General features: G+C 39.1%; 2 protein-coding genes across 3 annotated transcripts in view; both read left to right on the top strand.

The window, feature by feature from the left end:
* Positions 1-36: 36 nt before the first annotated feature.
* On the top strand, positions 37-13,978 carry tlk2 (tousled-like kinase 2). 2 transcript variants are annotated; one of them, XM_028042364.1, is made up of 21 exons: positions 37-700; positions 1,680-1,762; positions 3,105-3,182; positions 3,281-3,350; positions 3,432-3,475; positions 3,589-3,687; positions 4,039-4,140; positions 6,271-6,363; positions 6,517-6,627; positions 6,728-6,864; positions 7,004-7,156; positions 7,264-7,330; positions 7,916-8,013; positions 8,786-8,867; positions 9,322-9,413; positions 9,922-10,011; positions 10,097-10,266; positions 10,748-10,886; positions 11,377-11,488; positions 11,597-11,704; positions 12,802-13,978. In XM_028042364.1, the coding sequence occupies exons 2-21, from the start codon at positions 1,682-1,684 to the stop codon at positions 12,973-12,975; spliced, it is 2,100 nt and encodes a 699-aa protein (XP_027898165.1). In that variant the 5' UTR covers positions 37-700; positions 1,680-1,681; the 3' UTR covers positions 12,976-13,978. The 2 variants fall into 2 exon arrangements, with proteins under 2 accessions (XP_027898165.1, XP_027898166.1); XM_028042365.1 differs by lacking the exon at positions 3,589-3,687.
* Positions 13,979-16,800: 2,822 nt separating this feature from the next.
* mrc2 (mannose receptor, C-type 2) overlaps positions 16,801-18,938 on the top strand; it is a 28,149-nt gene continuing 26,011 nt past the window's right edge. The window contains exon 1 of the mRNA XM_028041510.1: positions 16,801-17,097. Within this exon, the coding sequence (XP_027897311.1) occupies positions 16,971-17,097 (127 nt within the window). The 5' untranslated portion in view covers positions 16,801-16,970. The remainder of the gene's footprint in view (positions 17,098-18,938) is intronic.

The following is an 18,938-nucleotide window of genomic DNA, read 5'->3' as shown; positions in this document are numbered from 1 at the left end:
GTGGAGGGGGTTTTGTTATTGGTCCGGACAACAGATTTTGGAGCAGGCGTAGACTGAAGGAAGGTGAAACTACTTAAACGATCTCACGAGAAAATATGAGATTTTCCTGATTATTGTTTACATTGCAAAAACGTGAGATCCGAACCGAAATGATCCGGATTCAGCTGAAACGCTTCCAAAAGCACAACTTCCGAAAACAGATGTCGTTTTGATCCTTTTTGCAGCTCGGAAGGAAACTGGTGTCGAACTTTGTTTTGATCGAGCTGAAAAGCCAGGACCCTAAATTCACCGCACCACTGGGGGAGATAAATATAGGGGGTAACTACACTAGCTCAAAGACATTATTTATACCTGCCGAAAAGCGCAAATTCTCCAGGGTCGCCATTGTGTGGAGCGAGATACACCAGACCACAGTGCGGTATGACCCTCGGAGCGAGGGACATGATGGGGATCCCCGTTTAAGGAGCGCAGGAAGGCGGGTTTGGGAGACCCGGAGTTTTGTCGAGGCCTCCGCCGGAATCCTCCGTGGTCTACCTGAAGCTGCTCAGCGGACGTCCGCGTCTCGATCGTCAACAACCAGCACGCGAGGGACGTGGCTTTGGATGCGGCCTAGTCTGGGAGGGTCTGCCGAGCACCGGTGAGACAACGCAGACGGTTTCACCGACAACAGCCCCAGAAAACTGAGAAAATCTTAACTACAGTGAGTATCTGAACGGGCTTTCAGACAAAAGAATTTCGTTTGAAGGATGTTTTGCTCCAGTGAGCCCAGATGTCGTGGCAGATGATGCTTATTTTAGGGATAACCCTAGCCCATTGGAAACCTAACGCCTAACGGTCAGTATTTAGGGGGAAAAAATAGCTTTGTGTTTTAAATATACTTGGATGAGAATTTGTCGAAACATTCTTTTCTTGCTTTGGTTTACCCTTTTAAAGAAATTCAATCTAAACATCATTAGCTAACTGTTAGCCGCTCAGATTGCTAACTGATGGTCAGCATCGGTAGCTTCTTGACTCGTTTACCTAAAGTTAGCTAACCGATATTTCACTAATTGTGCTCAAAATTAATAATTTACTTATTTTGTTGCACGTAAACAATGATTTTACTATTTACTTATAGAATCCATACCTTAAATATATTTACTTATAGATGCAAACTGTAGGTAACAGACATACATAGCAACCAGTTCTGGGCGTGTAATTTTAAACCTCCGCACCGGTCAGCAAACTGGCCACTTATTGTCCTTTGTGGCCTTTTCTCCATTGCTGTGAGTGTTCCTTGGCAGTCCCTCCATTGCTGACCTTTTATAACACCGCCATGAAACTTAGGCCTGTCATGTCAAGGCGTTATCAAGTGATTCCATAAATTTCCAGGCAGTGACTTTACACATCTGGGCTTCGTCTGTGATGCATGTGAAATATCAGTATTTGTTTATAGTTGTGCTCTGCGTCCTCTGGGTGTCTTGCTGAACAGCAGTTGTTAAGTGGCTTTTCCTTCATGGATATAAATATCAACATTGTCAAACTTATTGATGACTCAGAACAGGAATTTTCCACATCCATATAGCTAAACACAGCCATGACTCATCACAACCAGTGTCTTTTGAAACAGTCATCCTTCTTCCATCTGAATATTCCAGGCTCTTGAATGCCTTCCTTAATTTGCACTCTTGTCTCCACAGCCATGATGGAAGAACTGCACAGCCTGGACCCCCGGCGACAAGAGCTGTTGGAGGCTCGCTTTACGGGGGTTGGAGTGAGTAAGGTTCGTATGCACCAGATGTCACAAAGGTTGAGCTGGGGAAATGCTTCTCTAGTCACAGATTTATACGATTATGCGTTATTGTTTTACTTTACCGCCATTATCAGTCTGATTTTTTTATTTAGTTTTTTAGCCTGAACAAGCTTGGGCTCCTGCCTTTTCTTTGTCTCCGGAGAAGCTTGAGCCGTGTCTGTATTTTTTGGCGGCTTTGACATGGCATCGCTCCCTGGCTTGTGATGTAGCGATTGTATATGCGAGCGACTGCCTCTGCCAACAAGGCCACAGACAGGACGGTGTTGGTAGGGGGCAGAGGAAGAATGCGGAAATAGTTTTTGACCAGGTAGAATGAGAAGTGGCTTTTTTTTTCTTTTCTTTTCCTCTCCGCACCCTCGCTATGTAGATGGAGCTGTCAGTCTTAGAAGAAGGTGATCTTGGAACAGTTAGGGAGCCGGAGTTGGTGCCAAGAGCAGGCCCTGTGCCAACCATAGGCAGAGCTGAGCTCAGAGCATGGCATGGCTGCTGCCGCAGAGAAAATGGCGACGCCTGCTAAGGCATCATGCCACAGTCGCCCTCTCTTAGATGGGTGAGAGTGAAGACGTATGGTTTGGTGACTTCTTCAGTGTCACAGAGTGGCTTATCTTTTCCTCCTCGACCTTGAATAGCTCGATGGCGCTGCTGTTCTTTGTGTAAAGCACTTAGTCAGCAGAAAAGTTAAGGACAAAGGGATCAAACATCTTTTGATAAACAGGCAGATGTGGCGAACAGTATCTGCTAACTGCATGAACAAACAACCATAATAGTTTTCTTTTTATTTGTGTTTTTTAGATTTAAAAAAGCCTCTTCTTGGTGGTTCCCTTTATAGTAAAAAAAATAGGGTGATTTGAAAATGCGTTGAGGAAGAGAAGGTAGAAAAATGGATGACATTTTGTAAAGGTGGCAGATGGAGCGAGGAATGGATCCCCAGCAGCTTGCCTAATGTTCAGCCATTTTAGGAGGGTTCAGCGAGGGAGCTCTAGTGTGCTCAGAATGACTAAGTGTCTCGCTCTGATTGGACAGCGCCTGCTGAATTCTGATGTGAATCATTTGATTGACAGGCATCACCTAGGGAACCAGCGTTAGTACCGATGCAGGTCTCCACACATTTGGGATTTTATGGTGATTGCGTGTAGCCAAACCTCTCCATCACTGTTCTTGTCTCTCAGCATTTTTACCGTATGTTTTTGTCCACCTTTTTCAACAAGTTCCCACATGTTGAAAGTAGTAACAAATGGACATGCATCTAACATTTTTTGTGTGCATTTAAGTCCTTCCTTTTCTCTTTTTGTTTTCTTTTTTTTGACAACAGGGCTCAGGTCAGAGTCAGAATGAGTCATCCAATCAAAGTCTGTGCAGCTTGGGTTCACTTAGTGACAAAGAGCTGGAGGTTAGTCTCTCTTGCATATTGACTGGATTTATTTGTGTGGACCCTTCCATTTACCCCACCTCACACACACGGTGTGTTTATGCTGCTTTTTTTCACAGACTCCAGAGAAAAAGGCAAACGAGCAGAGAGTCAGAAAACGCAAAGCGGACCACTTTGACAGCAGCCATGGTACCATAATCCCCATTTACAACCCTTTCATCATTTCTTACACATTCCCTTTTATTGAACCTTCCTCTTTTCTTTTTGTAGGCAAAGCAGGAGCGAGGGGGCTTAAAATTAGCGATTATTTTGAGGTGAGTGCTCCTGTCGTGTTGGAATCACCCGTATAACCTTTCGTTCCTTTTTTCTAACCCCTTCTTTACTCGCCGTTCCATTTATCTTCTTTCTTATTTTTCTTGCGCGTCAGTTTGCGGGAGGTAGTGGTCCTGGTACCAGCCCTGCTAGGGGAATTCCGCCAGTGGTCCGCTCTTCCCCACAACACTCTCTGTCCAACCCTCCCGTCACGGTGAGCGTTGTTTCTCTCAGTGGTGTTTTTAATGCCTTTTTTATTTCACAACGCTCTTTCTTTTCATTCTCTTTATTCCATGCTTGTTACTAACACCAGCAGGTGAGGTCTGTTCACGAGTGAGAGGAATCAGATTTGTGTTCACATGTTCTAGTAATCATTAAGTAGATGATTGATTACAAATTTCCTATAAAAAAAATACAGTGGGGGGAATAAATACTTATGATATGCTTTGTGGTAACATTCCACCAAATCCTGATAAATTATTAAAGTGAAGGTGTTTTTTTTTTATGTACATTCCTTTCACATCAAAATAAAACATCTTCATTGAACTATGTGTCTTCCTCCCAGGTGCAGCAAGGAAGCCCTTCGTCCATCAGTTCTGTCAACACGGAGCTCTCCACATGCGCGATGAAGCCCGTCGTTCTTCACATGCTCCACAAAACTACACAGGTACATCACACACTAATTGTGTTATTACCTGTTTGTCTAATTAACTTGATTATAGTTTACGAGAAGTCGCATGGTTGCCATAAACAGTGAATATACTCACCTCCAAATTTTTTTTCACATTTTATCACCCAACAGCAAAACCTCAATGTATTTATTGGAAACTTGTGCAACAGAATCTCATAAAATAATGCATAATTGTGAAGTCTGGGAAGTAATACGTGGTATTCATCTTATGTTTCCCAAATGAAAATCTGACAAGATGCGGCTTGCATCTGTATACTTCTTCCTGTCTCAGTACTTTCGAGAAGCATGTCTTGCTGCAGGTTCAAGTTTGTTGAAGTATGTCTCTATCAGCTTTCCACATCTGGAGACTGGATTTTATTTTATTTTTTTATCCGAGTCATATTTAATGTTTCTTTTTTTTTTTTTTTTGAGCGAAACCATTCCATTGTGAGAATTTGATTTGATCGAAACTTTGTCCCAGGGTGGGGTCAAATGGGTTTGGGTTGGTTTCCTCAACAAATTATTCATATTTTGGAAGATTTTTTTTTTAAATGATGGTATAACTGATTACAAAATGATTTACATTTTGGTAAGTGGTTTAAAGGATCTTCGGCTCAGGATTTGTGGCAATAAAGATTATAAATCCCAACTTGGGGAACATTTTGTTCCCAAATGTCTGGAGGGTAAAATTGAAACAGTTGAATCTAGGAACATGTATGTGTAAATGGGAGATTTGTTTGAACTCTGACATTTTTTTCTCTTGTTTAAAGGTGAACCATCACCCCAAATTATTTATTTATTTATTTTTCCTTTGGAATCAATCAAGTATTTTTGAATTCAGATCAATTGTATCTCATGTCTTTTGCCATCCCTAAAGGGGTTTCCCCCCAGGATTGCCCTATGTTTCACTCAGTCTATATTCCCCTCAACTCCTGTCCACGCTGAATAGAAAACATCCCTCAAAGCATGATACTGCCACCACCAGGTTTTTCAATATGGAAAACATGTTTGATATTCAGCTTTGGCATTCTGCTAAACATAGCGATTTGCTCATAGGCTAAAAATGGCTACATTCTGGTCACTTCTGGCCAGAGCCCCTACCTTTCACATGTTTGCTTTGTCCCTGCCTGGCTTGTGGCAGACCGTGAGTGCAGCTTATGACTTTCAGAGGCTCACTATTTGTCATTTTAGCATTAGGGGTTTGTGGATGATTAATTGCTGTTGATTCTCCCAGCTGAGCTGTAGAAGTCTGCAGCTCCTCCATAGTGACTGTGGGCTTCTTGGTGGGTTTTCTGCCTACTGTTGTCCTGGCTGTTCAGTTAGTCGTTCGGTCACAAAAAAAGTAAGTTGACCTTAAAAACGCTAATTGCCAGTCTTAAGTTTTGACAAAAGTTTAAACATTTTCATTGTGTCATGTGATTCGAGGTGATTGAGGCTAACTAGCTGCTAATATACCGTTACAAGCTATTCATCTAGCTAGCTTTTTTTGCATCTATTATGAGTTATTCTAAATATATCACCAGTTGGCTGGACAACGATTAATTTGGACAGGCTCAACCTATAGAAGCCAGCCCTATATTTTTATATATATATTTTTTCGGTGTTAAATTTCATTCAGGGTGGCATTTAAAAGGTCTTAAATATCTTAGATTTGACTCTGACTATGCAATGTCCAAAAAACATTTGATATAATTTTATGACTTAACCCTGCTTTAAACTTTTCCACAACTTCATCTCTGACATGTCTGCTGTGTTGCTTGGACTTTATGATTCGATTTGTTCATTAATGTTCTGCAGCAGTCCTTTGAGGCCTTAATCAAACTGCTAAGGCCTCAAATCAGGTGAATTTAGCAGGCAGATTTTATTTAAGCGCATTTGATTCGAGGGGGATGGATATGCAGGCTTTTTAGTTACGGGCCAAACACTTTGAAAACCACGTATCATTTCCTACATTTTCACAGTTTTTGCTACTTTATATTGATCCATGCAATGTAATCTAATCAAATGTACTTGAAATCCTTAACAAAATGTGGAAGAGCTGTACATTAATGATTACAACTATAAACTGTAACATATGCACTTACTCCGAATGAACCCACCATTAACGACAGCTTTTGTGCTCCTTAGTCCGACCTTACTTTAGAGAAACTAACAGCCCTGGAGAACAGCAAGAACTCTGACCTGGAGAAGAAGGAGGGCCGAATAGACGATTTGCTGCGGGTACTAATCTCATTACACTTCATCCGTGCCACTTTGCTCGCTTTCTGTGAAGGTTTTCCACTCACGCATTTGTCGATTCTCTGCATATGTGATGAACTGTAATAATCCTTTTCACCTTGCTTATTTCCCGCCTCTCTGTGCGTTCTGTTCCAGGCGAACTGTGAACTCAGAAGACAAATCGATGAGCAGCAGAGGATGCTGGAACGATACAAGGAACGCTTAAACAAGTGTGTGACCATGTCCAAGAAGCTGCTGATTGAAAAAGTATGAAATTGACGAGAGCTAGGGGCGTTTGTCTGAAAACGTTGCTCCTCGGCAGAAGTTGATTGGTGATGTTTGGTTCGTGTTTTTCTCTGCCGCTCAGTCCAAGCAGGAGAAAATGGCTTGCCGGGATAAAAGTATGCAGGATAGACTTCGATTGGGCCATTTCACTACAGTAAGACACGGCGCATCCTTCACTGAACAGTGGACAGATGGATATGCGTTCCAAAACCTTATCAAGTGAGTAGAAAAACACAAACGTTGCTTTTTTTTGTTGTTGTTTTAACCTGAAAAGAGAATCAAAACTAACTCTTAAATTTGCTATTGCATGTTTAGTAATGAGAATTAAGATGCAGTTGTTTAATGATGTGCATTCCAGACAACAAGAGAGGATCAACTCTCAGCGGGAGGACATCGAGAGGCAGAGAAAGCTCCTGGCCAAACGCAAGCCGCCTTCCATGGCCCAGACTCCACCGCCGAGCCTGGAGCAAAACAAACGCAAAAGCAAGACCAATGGGACAGAAAGCGAAACGTACACCACTTTTTCTTGCTCTTCTTCTCCTCAACGTCAGCATTGTCTTGTTCTAAACGCGTCGACATGTTTGACGTTGCGCTGAGGTTTGTTCTGTATTCTCCCAGGTTATCGCAGGCGGAGTACCACGAGCAAGAAGAAATCTTTAAACTAAGATTAGGGTACCTTAAAAAGGTAACGCATGATGTGTTGTTTTAAATTCCTCCTAAGCCTGTTATATTAAGCAATAAATCAATTAATCGCATGATGGATTAAAATGAGTGCCATCACTTCCATTTGGACAAGTTGTTGAAGAGATGCTCCCCTTTGAAATTGTTGAAAAGCCACTATTTTGAGAAACATTTTGTTTGCACTACCTGCCACTTTTGCTTGTTTTCTCTAAGCTGAATGATTATTACTTTTTGAAATGCAGTGTTGGCTAGATATTCATAATCCATTTTAAGTATTGTTGTTCTGGTTGATTTGTTTTGTTTGGAGTATTTAAAATATTTCTCCAGTTCCAGTTAAGTGTTTTTTAAAGATTAAAGGTTTTTTTTATCTTGAAGTAGGTGTACTTGCATTACTGTGCCATTATCATATTAGTTAAAAATTGTTTCAAAATGACAATATTATCATTTATCGCAATAATTTCTGGGACAGTTTATTATTCAGCATAATTTGTTATCCTGGCAGGCCTAACCCCATCAAGTTTTATTGTGATATTTTAATAATTTTCTTGTGAGGTAATTTTTCGGGGGGATTTCTTGTTTGTATTTGCAGGAGGAAGCTGAGATCCAGGCAGAGCTGGAGAGGTTGGAGCGAGTGAGAAACCTTCACATACGTGAGCTCAAAAGGATCCACAATGAAGATAATTCCCAGTGAGATTTCTTTTTCAGACATGGATTGCAAAATGCTTTGTTGTTTTTTTTATCCAAGATGCAATTGCAGTATTATTCAGTTTTCACGGGCTTAGTTGAAGCTTAGATATTGACCCAAATAACCCTTATATATGCTAATAATTTTAATACAATTTTCTTAAAATTTTTTATCTAAGGTCAGAGCGTTTTCTCCAAACATTCTGTTGATGCTTGGTGTTTTGTTCACTCACATGATCCCAGGGTATCAAGTGTAAATAATTACTACTGGTAATTATATTGATCATGTTAATATGTAAAAGAATGACATTTAAACAAGCTCATAAAAAATGTACAGATATTAAATACAAATAATTGTTTTCATTTAAAGTTGCATTTTTGGCTGAACTTCAATCCTCTTTTGTTTAAATCCAGTTGAGCTTTTGTATTTGGCATTTTTAATCAGGCTTCTTAATATGAAATTACATAAATGAAAAGGGCTTTTTTTTAATGACGTTTTAAAGTGCTAGAGAAAATGGCCCCTTACAGATTTCTTTTATTTAAATATTCAGATATAAATGCATTTTATATCAAGATAACTTGAAATACAAACTGCAGTTTTCAAATAATGATTTCATTTATTAAAGGAAAAATATCCAAACCAACTTGACCCTGAGGAAATAATAATTGTTCCCTTGTTGCAATACGGATTAAGTGTGTTTCACCTTTAAAATTGAGATTAATTAAATTCCTTCATCTAGTTTACGCTACATCTATCATTTACTCCTCTTGCTAGATTCAAAGATCATCCTACGCTAAATGACAGATACCTGCTGCTCCATTTGCTTGGGCGAGGAGGTTTCAGTGAAGTTTACAAGGTGAGACAAAACATTTATTTTCCTAAATTACAAGAGGAACGATGAGCCAGCCAGTCTGTTGTTTTACCTGCATTCTGTTACTGTTTTGCCTTTATTTAGTACTGACTTAAACTACTACTGAAGCAGCAGTTTTTAAATGCTGAAAGACTAACAAAATGATCCTATTTGTCCTATTCTGCTTTATAAAATCAGAGCAGTTCACATTGTGATGTTAAACTGTGCCTGTGCTGTGCAAGCTTTAGTTGGTATTACATTAGGTTGAAGTTACTGTTTTGCGGTTAATCACTGTGCCAAAATGGCAGGGTTCAAGGAATTTGCTGTCAGGACATTTAAAATGATTAATGAACGCTGCCATTTCAACGTGAGGCAAGAGTCTTAGTGCAGCTAAAGCAAAACAAACCCATATGTACTTTCTATCTAACTGGAGATTTTTTTATTTTATTTTTTTATTCAGGCCTTTGATTTAACAGAGCAGAGGTACGTTGCCATTAAAATCCACCAGTTAAACAAGAACTGGAGGGACGAGAAGAAGGAAAATTATCACAAGTGAGTGTTTGAATCGTTCTCGTAACATTTTTTCATGGTAATAAACCGTGCATTCAGAGGACCAATGCAGACTAGGAAAAATATGGAAATGTAGTGAAGTGAATTTGAGTGTTTCTCACATCTGGATAAGTATGGAAAAGGAAATTAAGAGTATGAAAGACATTTATAGTTCTTAACTTTATTTTTGTCTAAATCTTTACTTGCTGCTATGTGTCCTTTCTTGTTTCCTTAATTTTTTTCCATTACACTTTCTTTCTTGCTTGCTTTCCTCCTTCTTTTTTTCAGGTTTATGTATTCTGCCATATATAGAAATATCCGGTTACAGATTCATTGTATTTTTTTTAAATTGGTAACAATGAATGTAAAAAAAAAAAAAAACCTTTGGAAAGTTCAGCCTGGAAATGTATGGAATCTTTTTTTACATGAAAATGTCTAACAACCCTTTTTTACAGTTAATAATAAAAGGTTTTTTTGTTTTGTTTTGTTTTTTGCTGTCGTTGTTTTCCAGACATGCGTGCAGAGAATATAGAATCCATAAAGAGCTGGATCACCCACGGATAGTTAAACTCTACGACTACTTTTCACTTGACACTGACTCGTAAGTCATTGGAACAGGCGTGCAACTGTTGAATTTTTCTGTTCATCTGTGAAAGTTGCTGAAGTCCCGCTGACTCTCTGAGCAGGTTTTGCACGGTGCTGGAGTACTGCGAGGGCAACGACCTGGACTTCTACCTGAAGCAGCACAAGCTGATGTCGGAGAAGGAAGGACGCTCCATCATCATGCAGATCGTCAACGCCCTTAAGTACCTCAATGAAATTAGACCTCCCATTATCCACTACGACCTTAAACCTGGTCAGTCTTCACATTTGTTACCTTTTTCTTCTAGTTTTAATTTTGAGGCACATGTTTGGAATAGAAGCACATGTATAAAACTAAATTACTAGGAGTCGCACTAAGATGAGAAGTCTGTTTATGTCGAGGCAGTTTTTGAACTTATTTGTTTTTAAGATTCAATATTACCCAACTGTTCAGATTGTAAAAAAAAATTCAGATTAGTCGATTAATTTCATTTTTTTATTGCAAACGTACAACAAATGTCACTTCAAAGCACTTTGGAAGAAAAACAGAAAAATGTTTACATTTTTGCAAAATCAGATCAATCCAAAAATATAGATGAATTAAAGTTTAATTACAGCATAGCTCCTTCACTGGTTTTTTCTAAAAGAGACAAGGCTAAATAGCGTGGCCCGCCTAAGTGCGTCGTCTATAGTGAGATGACAAAGTTTAAAAAATGTCAACTCATGTCAGGATTTTTTTTTTTACCCCTTCTTAGGTAATATCCTGCTTGTGAATGGCACTGCCTGTGGTGAGATTAAGATAACAGATTTTGGCCTGTCGAAAATAATGGATGACGACAGCTACAACTCTGTAGACGGGATGGAGCTGACCTCACAGGGAGCGGGAACTTACTGGTAAGACTGGTTCCCAGACCGACAAACTGGGGGTCACCAACTCTTCAGTGACTGTTTGCCTTTTCTACCACACTTTTTCCTTCCACTCAACTCTTGGATTACGGTATTATTCTTGGATTACAGCACTGTGGAAATGGCAATTTGTGGTTTTCCCTGCAAGTTGGGAGTGTTATTAAAATTTGATGAACATTCAAGTCGGCAGTCTTTCCTGCTATTATTTAGACCAAAACATTTATGTTTTTAATTTTTTTTAATGGTCTTGTGATATTCTGAATACCTAAAGAAAAGATAATAATAAAGCTATTTTGCGTTGGCTTTGAACCATAAACATCCAAATTAACAGAATTAAATTCAGTTACTGAAATAAATAAACTTTTCTATTGTATTTTAGTTGTCGGTATTGTCAAGTATTTGAAAATAGATAAATGGTTGCAGGTGTGTGTTTTGTGAAATTTATGCACATAGAAATGAATTCCTATTTTATCTCCAGGTATCTTCCGCCGGAGTGTTTTGTGGTTGGCAAGGAGCCACCAAAAATATCCAATAAAGTTGATGTTTGGTCCGTGGGTGTCATTTTCTACCAGTGTTTATACGGCCGTAAGGTAGGAGTCGCAGTAAGACGAGAAATCTGTTGGTGTTGAGTTCAGTTTTTGAGTTCGGCTGTGATTTCGACTTTATACCTACACCTTTTTCTACCTTTTCCGCCGTAGCCTTTTGGTCACAACCAGTCTCAGCAGGACATCCTGCAGGAGAACACAATCCTGAAGGCCACAGAAGTTCAGTTCCCCCCAAAACCTGTAGTCTCACCTGAAGCCAAGGTATTTATTTTCATAGAGTCACCGAAGCCACAACCAAGAGTTTATTTTTTTATAGTTTAATAAGTTTTATCATTTTTGAAATATAATATAGCTAGAAAAATCGTATTGCGTTTTAAGATTTTCATATCAGTCGATATCGATAATTATTTATTAAATATTTTTGTTTTAAATTCTGAAATACTACCATTGTTGTTTATTTTTAAGCAGTTATGAGGCACTGTGGCAAAACCTATAACTGCTGCTGCGCAAGTTACTCTAGAGATTGTTGCTAGGTAACCAAAGAGTGAGTGAGTTAGTTGATTCCACCAACCTTGCTTAGCTAGCTGTGAGAGGTTTATCAGCTAAAGCCTTTCCCCTGCCTACACTCCCCAGAATGCTTTGTGGTTCTGGAGTTCTGGAGTTCAGTGAAATTATTTGACTCAGAGTTGAGTAGTGACTGGTTGCATTTGCTCAATACTTCAGTAACTTTTTTGAGAAAAAGTACTTTTAAGAATATTTTTACTACTTTGTACTTTTTACTTTTACTTGAGCAAATGTATTATGGAGTGACGCTACTTTCATTTGAGTAAAATTTCTAGGTTCTCTACCCACTAAATGAAAAACAAACTCAGTTTAATCAAAAAGTCACACACCAGCAGTTTTTGTTAACGTTTTATATCGAAAGAAACTGATTTGGAATAATATTGTTTTGCCTGATTTTGTTATTTTTTTGTGACTTATATGAATTATTTTCATTTTGGTTCCTAAAATATCAAAATTTCCATTTAATTTTATATTTTGGTCTGTCTGATGATGTAATTTTTAAATATTAAATGATTGATAATTTGATCAGTCACTCTGTACTTAGACTTCTTACCAAATACTTTTTTTTACACTTACGTGAGTCATTTCTTGGATGGCTACATTTTACTTTTACCTGGGTAAAAATATGTTGAAGTAGTGCTACTCTTACTGAAATAAAATTTTGGGTACTCCGTTAACCTCTGATCAGACATACTATCTATTTATATTGACCATGTGTCTCTTGCGATTATATATATTAATTGTCCACCCATACCTGATCATTATTCCCACCTTCTTATGGTGTTTTTCTTCAGGCCTTTATAAGGCGCTGTCTGGTCTACCGTAAGGAGGACCGCATCGATGTTCACCAGCTGGCCAGTGACCCCTTCCTAATGCCCCACATCCGCAAATCAGTGGCTTCCTCGGGCAGCTCCGGCACAGCCGTGGCCTCCACATCCAGCTCCTCCAACAGCAGCGCCTCAAATTGAGCTCATTCCCCTTAAATGACTGACCGGATCATTCGATTGGACGGGGGAAGGCTCCCCCGTTCTAACAGCATCTCACCTTGCCATGGAGAGTTGGAGGGAAACGGGTCGGATGGCAGCTTGGGGTGGGTGAGAAGTCAAGGAGGGGTTGGGAACGGAAACTGTCGCCCCCCTCACAGCCCTCCGATGTCCATCCACCCCAGCCCACTCGTCCTGGCATTGTTCCGGGGGTCAAAGCCCTGGGTGACTCGCGCTGCGAAGGGTCGAGTTTTCGGCACTGTGTTGGTGAAAAGTGAGTTTAGTGTTTCTGATGTTCCTTTTTCTGCTTAAAAAGAGAAAATAAAACCACTTATTGAACCGCTTCAGCTCGGCCAGATGGAACGGACTGCAGAAGGCCTCATAATCATATGCTCTCACACGCACACACAACTGTGCATGAGCCTCTCTGGTCCAAGGTAGTCAGAACCTCACACACATGAACATTTTGTTTGCTCTTATCTCCCTGAAGCTAAAAGAGCGAGCGAGCCAGTCTGGGCTGTTGATTCTGTTTAAATTCAGACCCACGTAGTTTCTCCACGAGGGATGACGAAGCTGTCGCTCACATCTTGTCAGACTCCTGTGACCAAAGCTTTTAACTTCCAGCTGGTGGCAGTGTTCCACCTGTTTTTATAATGAATGGTTTTAGAGCTGTGCTACTTGACATGGATTGGAAGCTGCTTGAGGATTGACCCAATTTTTACAGAAAAGATCTGTTCATGTAATTTAGTTCATGAAGAAGACAGTTTTCATGTTGCCTTTAATTAGAACTGTTACTGTTTTGGGCAACCCGCAACCCCCTGCCTCTGTGCTCCCTTTTTTTCATAAACACATATTTATTTAGGTATGTTTGAATTTATTTTTGGCCAATAAAATCCAAGGGACTGGTTTATCTAATAGTACTGTTGGGGGGAGATTGGGCCTTAGCAAACAGTTGCATAAACCATTAAATACTATTGGTTAAACTGTGCTTGTTGTTCTGTTCTTTGTGGTTCTGTTTCCCTCTCTGTCCTTTGTCAGAGTTTCTATTTATTCACTTATTGCTCTTCAGTTCTCATAAATTTTAATATAGTCAGCAGGACCAAAACAGGCTTAAATTAAAAACAATAGGAGCATTTCAGATAAATGAATGATGTTGGACTAAAGCTTTCATCAGTGAATTTCTATAGTCTTGCAGTCAAATGGGTAAAAACAAAAGCTTGAATTCTGTCGAGAGCATAAGTTTGGTGCAAATTTTGACCCTTCTGCGTGTGAATCTAAAGATCAGCATATTAAAACCTAATCTTCACTGAGTTTTAATTTCATGATTAGTGTAAAAACTTTAAATTGGAGGTTATAGCTGTGGGTTTCAGTCATGCCTTCTTTATTATGTATGCTCATAAAGCAGCTCTTAGTATAGAAATAAAGCTTGGATTTGTTGTAACCAGTCTATACTGGCATAGAAATGCAGTTTTTATCATCATGTTGTGCAATACTAGAGGAAAAAATCCATTCAGTCCACAATAGGATGAAAATGAAATAATACAGTGATGATTTAGAGAAAAATATTTTCAGATTATATGACTGTTCCTTAAACTTGAACAACTCAAGAAGTGATTAACATTTAAATTCTGTCGTTTCGTGGGGGGTGTGGGGGGGTTGTGCTAATTTTCATATTTTGTTTTATAGCTCAAAGAAAATATTGGTAATAAAACCCCACTTCCATTATATTGTTGCTCTGATTATAAAAATGAAACTACAGTTTCAGTCAAAAATAATTGGCTTGTTTTGAGTTAATAGTTAACTAGTTTTTGAGGTTTGAGTCCATAGCTAGCTATGGAAAAACTATTTTTTTGCAACCAAAGTGGCTTTGAATGTGAAGAAGTGAACCTGAAGAATCAGCTTTCCCTCAAAAACTTTAGGGATGTATGTTCAGCTGCTGTGAAGAAGGCCTAATAAAATCCAAGAATGTAAGCACCATAACGATCTATTTCTGTAGTCTGGAGGACTCATGTAGCCACCGGTGTAGAGCTTGTTCAACACTGGAAACAAGTGGGTGTGAGTGCATCTGTTTCTGCTGTGGTAAAGAATTTTAAACAAGCTTAAGACAACAAAGAAGCACCAAAAATAATGAAGGAGTGCAGCAGATGAGATCACATTTTTTCCAATTGTTTGGAACATCCTGGAAATCATTTATCCAAAGGAGAAAAAATTAGGGCTGTTTTGTGCCAGCACTGAAGCTTCCTGGTCCAACCCATATGCCTGGCTGCTTCTCATACAAAGGAAGAGGCTTTCATGTAATTCTGAACATAAAAAGAGCAACTTCTTCCAACACTTTAGGTACATCTAACTAAAGAACATGAAATTTGGACCTAAGAAGCTCTTCTGTGTCAGGTTCAGACCTGGGTAATTTCAACTCCACTGAGTTTTCTTTTGCTTATTATGTTCATGTCCGACACGTGGGAGTTTGGTACTCCCAAACACAGTGGAGACGCCGACAAAATATAACCAAGCACTAGTGGTGGTGAATGGAGTTAATACAGAGTTCTTCTGCTAAATTAAAGGGCTATTGCTCCGTTTTTAAAGGATTTTTGAATGTTTGGATTTCTCTTAAACATCTAGATGAGTCAAATATAAACTGGATTAATCTATACCAAACAGGAAATGTTTCTAAAATCTTGTAAAACCTTTATTTTATTTTTTTAATACTAAATGTCCAACTAATAGTACTGAACCATCACAATTAACTCCGTTATCACAGAATGCCCATCAGTTGCCTGCAATGCCAAAAATAAAATGTTTGCCCTCTTGGAGATTTTTGGTTTCTATTTTTTCGTCTGAGTTGAATATTTCAGATTAACACAAATTTTTACATCAGCAATTATCTGAGTAAATAAAACAAAAACAACAGTTCTACAGATTTTGTTTATCAAAAGGTAAACAATCCAAACCAACATATGTATGTAAAAAGTACATATTTTGGTTGCTTAGCTTTAATAACTACCATCAAGCGCTTGGGCTAACTGCCAATCAGACTTTTACGCTGCTATCGAGGATGTTTGATCTCTTCTTCTTTGCTGAATTGTTTTAAATCGGCCACATTTTATGGTCTTCAAGCTCAAACAGCCAGTTTGATACCACATCACCTCAATCAGCTTTAACTCTAGACTTTGACAAGACAAGTCCAAAACTTTCATTTTGTACTTTTTTGGGTCACTGAGAAGTGGAAATGTGCTTCGGGTCATTATCTCGCTGCATAACCCAAGTGCATTTAAGCTTACAAATTGAGGAGTGGATGTTCTCTTTCGAGATTTTTAACCAACAAGTCCTTTGTGAATTTTCTTTTGCCTGATTTAGTTATTTTTTTGTTACTTATATGAATTATTATCATTTTCATCTTTAAAATGCCAAAATTACCACTTAACTTTACATTTTGATATAGCTACTTGACTGTGCACCTTTTAAATATTAAATGATAATTTGATCACTTACTCTGTACTTGAGCGAACTTTTACTTTTCTACTCTTACTTGAGTCATTTCTTGGACGGCTGTACTTTTACTTGAGTATAAATATATTGAAGTACCACTCATTTTACCTGAGTATAATTTTGTATGTTCCGCAACTTTAATAATTAAAGCAATCTAGAAATCAAGAACAAACATAACCTATTGAAAAATCCGAACACCAGACAGTAGGTGGCTGTGCAAACTTTTTTTTTTTTTTAAGTTCTTTCACTGACCTGGAGGCCCCCGGCCCTCATGTTGGGAACCACTGTTGACTCTGCTCCATTCATTCCAGCCTCATCTGACTGAGAGGCAGAGGCAGGCTGAGCTTTAGCGGCCAAAACTCTCCTGCAGCTCCTCTCCATCAGCCGTCCCCCTCGGCCAGTTGCTGCTGCCCGGCTTCGCTTCCCTCCCTCCTCTCTTCTCTTCTCTTCGTTTGAGTTGTTTTTGTTGGGTCTGTCTTCCTGTTGCTGTGAGCATGCAAAGCACCGAGCGACACCGAAACAAGATTGCTGCGCCGACATGGACGAAAGGGATACTTATATTTTACAAATGCACTTTATATTTATTCATCTTTAGTCTGGGACTGAAGAGGAGCGACACGGGTGAGGAGAAACAAAAACAACAACAAAAAACACACGCTTTTGACAACACAAGTTACGGGTTTGTGAAGATATTCAGCCTAAATGACTCTTATTGTTTTCATTTGCTCGCCTGACTTAAAAAAAAAAACAGCATTCAAAATGATATTTAGGATTTTTGCGTGCGTGTGTGTGGGTTGTGGAATGCTACGATCTAAAAGTCCGAGCTTTGAGTGGAACCAGATGTGGAGGCAAATGAGGGGAGCAGGGAACTATGGGGGCTCCGTTTCTATATTTTACAGTTTCCTTTGAATCTAAACTCCCGATTGCTTTTGTTTTTGCTTCGTGTTCCTGGTGGGAATTTAGGTTGAATTCGCAAAGCCACAGACTGTGAAGTGACGCTTCATTTGGCTCCCTGCGGGTAGATGTGACCTTTACGTCCTGACTGGTGCAGGCTGCAATTAAAACGGAGAGAGAGTCCGAGCAGACACCAGGACACTCCGGAACCAAAAGAACCTCATTGACAGGGTTTGAAATTTCGCAAAAAGCTTAAAAATGATGTGGAACCAAACAAAAAGACAACGTTTTGTTTTGGGTTTTTTTTTCTTTTTAAATATTGCACGCTCTAAATATATTTTCCTTTTCATCATCATGCATTGACTTTACAAACTGACAGCAGACTTTTTGAAGGCTTAGTTTTCCATATTCCTCTTGAAGGAACTGCAGGTCAGCTGGTTTGTTGAATAAAATCTTTTGGACTTATAACAGTTTTTCTTTTTGCTTTGTTGTTTCTCCTCTCTGATTTCATTGAGGAGAAAAGGTTTGTCACATTGGCAGCATGCACGATTTATGGGGAGTTTTAATTATTTTATTTGGCAGATCTTCAGTATTTGCCCAATGTGAAGTAAAATGTCTGTAATTTATCCAGGGAGAATTTGTTGGAAAATATCTGGAAATGTCCTCACTTTAGTCCAAAAACGTAAACGAACACTTTGATGAATGTCTGTGAATCAGTCATGGGAAGTTTCCGTTCTCCTCGCCTTATTCTGGTTTGTAAATCTGACACCCTTCTCCCGAGGTGCCACTCTCTTTCTCTCATGCTTCTGGAAAACAAAGCACTGACAAAACAGATTTTGAGAATTCCAGTTCCCATTTTGTCACATTGACTAGAAATGATCTTTTGTTTTCTTTGCATTCCAGTTACGTTTAGGATAAGCCTAAGAACAGAAAATGTTTGAGAAAAGTAAATGAAAAAAAAGGTCTATCTTACAATTTATGATCTGGCATCATTATAAGGTTATATTCAATATCCAGCTATAATAAAGAGTTCATTATAAAGCTTTTTTTAAAAAAATGTATTATTCAAAGCTTAAACTTGCAGTTGCTTAGTCAGCCAGCTAAGTTGCGTAATGTCTTCAATGACGGAGATTCTGGGAATATCTGACACTTTTGGAAAACGTTGCTGGCTGCTCATGAATGCCCGTTTCATCTCCTTTTCTTCTTTTGGTAACTGATGTCAGCGTTGCAAAAGAAGATCGTGGTGCCGGTGGGGTAGAAGAGGAGGATGAGATAACAGCAGGAGAGCTGTTGTTGCTTCACTTTCACAGCCCTCGACGGCTTAAGGTTAATCTGCAAGGAGCTTCCTCACATCAAACATCCAGCCATGTCCTCTCCAGTGTGGATTAAAGCTCCTGTGGGAATTTTCTTCTTGACTTCTTGAACTTCGACTTCAGGTTATAGTGCTGTTTGAAGGCTGATCGGTGTGCACATATATGCACAAAAGAGTTGTGTAGGTTGTGGATCAGGAGAACGGGAGTGACTTTAGACTAAATTATGTGTAGTTGTCAAGGCAATCATCACTGTTT

This window comes from Xiphophorus couchianus, chromosome 16 (genome assembly GCF_001444195.1).
Source record: "Xiphophorus couchianus chromosome 16, X_couchianus-1.0, whole genome shotgun sequence".
Lineage (NCBI taxonomy): Eukaryota > Metazoa > Chordata > Actinopteri > Cyprinodontiformes > Poeciliidae > Xiphophorus > Xiphophorus couchianus.
Note: the sequence above shows the minus strand (reverse complement) of the source record. Positions and strands in the feature narration are given on the sequence as shown.